General features: G+C 29.6%; 1 protein-coding gene across 1 annotated transcript; it reads right to left on the minus strand.

Annotated features, from left to right (window-relative positions):
• Positions 1,422 to 1,736, minus strand: LOC107615444. The gene has a single exon (XM_016317508.1). It carries the CDS (start codon positions 1,734 to 1,736, stop codon positions 1,422 to 1,424), a length of 315 nt encoding a protein of 104 aa, XP_016172994.1.

The raw sequence follows: 2,570 nt of genomic DNA on the forward strand, positions 1-2,570 counted from the left end.
AATATCCTCATTCATTGTTCCAACTTGGAAAGTGATCCAAAGCCACCATGCATGTGACATCCCATGTGGTCAATGTTCTGACAGAGTGATGATTCTTTCAAAGTTCAAACTCTAAATATATATAATGCCAGATTGCCAGCCATTTTGAATTCTCATCAATAACTAGAATAAACTAAGTAGCTAACTCATGTCTTGTACAATAAACAATTTATCAAGTTTGGGAATTGAATGAGTAGGTCCATTAATTCTATTTGCATAAATAAAGTATTCATGATTAGGTTTGATGCAGTTGGCCTGAGAAGACTACCAATAAATATGGAAGACTTGGATCAACCTCCTTGAATCATTCTTAATTTATAATTTTTATCGTATATAAATTTTATTATTTTGATTTAAAATATAATTAAAATATTTTATTATTTTACTAATTTCCTTTTGTTAGAGAATGTCTTTCTTAAAAAAAATTATTTTCTGAATTTTAATCACAATATTAATGATAGAAATATATGAAGGATTGAACTCTTAACCTTTCGAATTTAAAATTCTAATACCATATTATAATACCACTCATCCCAAAAACTTACACTAATAAAAAAAGGTAACACTAATGATTATATCTCTAATACTCCCTAAACCTCCATTATACGTACAAATATTCCATTCACTCCCGATACTTTCCCTTAAAAATATCATGCAAACTAATATCTACATGACAAAAATTGCTATACATATATAGAATATAAAATTTTAACATATAATTAATTTTTCAATGTGTTCATGCTATTTATTTGTTTTTGTATGCATAATCAAACTGATAAGAGTCCAGAGTATGAATTCCAACTTCCAACATTTTTTCTTCTTGAATCATGACTTCAAACGCATGCAGATTTGGGTGATGGTGATTGATAAAAAATCTAAAACTTGTAAGCATTATTACAAATATCTTAATTCGTTCTGGGTTTATGGATGTTCCATAGCTATTCATTAACTATATATATGCCATGATTCTGAGCTCAAGGGAACTTAAAAATGAAAATAAATACACACATATACATATACTAAAAAGGTTATACACAAAAGAAATTTGATTAATTAGCATAATTACAACTAACAATAATAAATAAATAAATAAATGGATCCATCTATTGTACAGAGACTATAGAGCATGATGAAAATCAAAATGGCCTATGTTACACACAAAGAATTGAAGATGAAAATCTTATCAAAAACCAACTAAGAGAACCAAAATTATTAACACAGACCTCTGAATAAAAGAAAAATCTTAGGATAGTAAATTAATGGGTCTCTTACCTTATAAACTCCTCACTCTTTCTTATTTTCTTTGATGTGGGACTAATTTCATACACTACTCACCCTCGCAACAGAAACTTTAATCAAACACAACACTACTAGTTTAGCTTCTATTCTTCTTCCTCATCCTCCTTAAATAAACTGAGTCGAGGCATGTCCCCAGAAGAAGAATGACTGGAAGAAGGAGAAGAAGAAGAAGGTGGAGTTGCCATGACCAAATTGCCTTCACTCCATGCCCTCCTCATAGGGTATGAAACTTTGTGACACCTTTGTAACACGTGGCTGCAGTGTTTTGTATTGTTATTGTTATGAAGAGCACAACCACAGTTACGGTGGTAAGGCCTCCTCTGAACGCAGTTGTCATACCCTGATATACAACCTTCATACACTGCCCTGAATACACCATCTGCTCCAGTAGTAGCCATTGATGATGGCGATGATAACAACGTGCACCCTGGCCTCCTTGTATTTCAAGTGCTTGGTTTATTATCCCTTAAATACAAGACCTATATATATATATATATATATATATGCCACACAATTTAAGTAGTGCAAGCCAGAATGGCAAATTAAAGTTAGTTGTGGGAACCGTGTATTGTGGGTCACTAGCCACACTTTTTGTTCTTCTTTATTTGGTTTTTCTTCTCTCTGTGATAAGAATTAAGAATCTACTTCACAGTTAACAGTTAGCAGACATCATTAAAACTCTCCACTCTTAAACCATACGTCTTAAAAGTATCAAGGATTTTTTTTTTTTTTATCTACCCTTTTTCTAGTATAAATTATAAGGGGTTAATTTTAATACATTTATATTACGAGAAATTATAAGGAGCAATACATATTCAGTACAATATAATGTATACAATGGGATTAATTTTAAATTAAAATTAAAGTATCGGATGTTTATTTAAAGCGATTTAATAGTAGGATATCAGATGTTTATTATCCCTGGTATTCGGATGGTTATTCCGGATAATATAGGTGTATTGTGTTTGATAAATTAGTAGTATTTTATTCTGGATGTTCGAAACTGTACGATAGCATATGGTTACTTCTTTTATTTGGGCCAAAGAATCAGCCAATTGTACACATTATATACTTATTCTATTTATTCTATTGGCTCCCAGCGATATTTTTATATTATATTTAGCTCATTTTTTAAATAATAAATTTGATATTATATAATTAAATATTTATATAAAAAATTATTTTATATTTTCAATATATGAAAATTAATTTATGTTTTATTTTTTAAAATA

This window comes from Arachis ipaensis, chromosome B01, assembly GCF_000816755.2.
Source record: "Arachis ipaensis cultivar K30076 chromosome B01, Araip1.1, whole genome shotgun sequence".
Taxonomy (NCBI): Eukaryota; Viridiplantae; Streptophyta; class Magnoliopsida; order Fabales; family Fabaceae; genus Arachis; species Arachis ipaensis.

What these genes read in the sequence shown, in the direction of transcription:
- LOC107615444 (XM_016317508.1), bottom strand. Translation starts at nt 1,736, where the DNA reads ATGGCTACTACTGGAGCAGATGGTGTATTCAGGGCAGTGTATGAAGGT.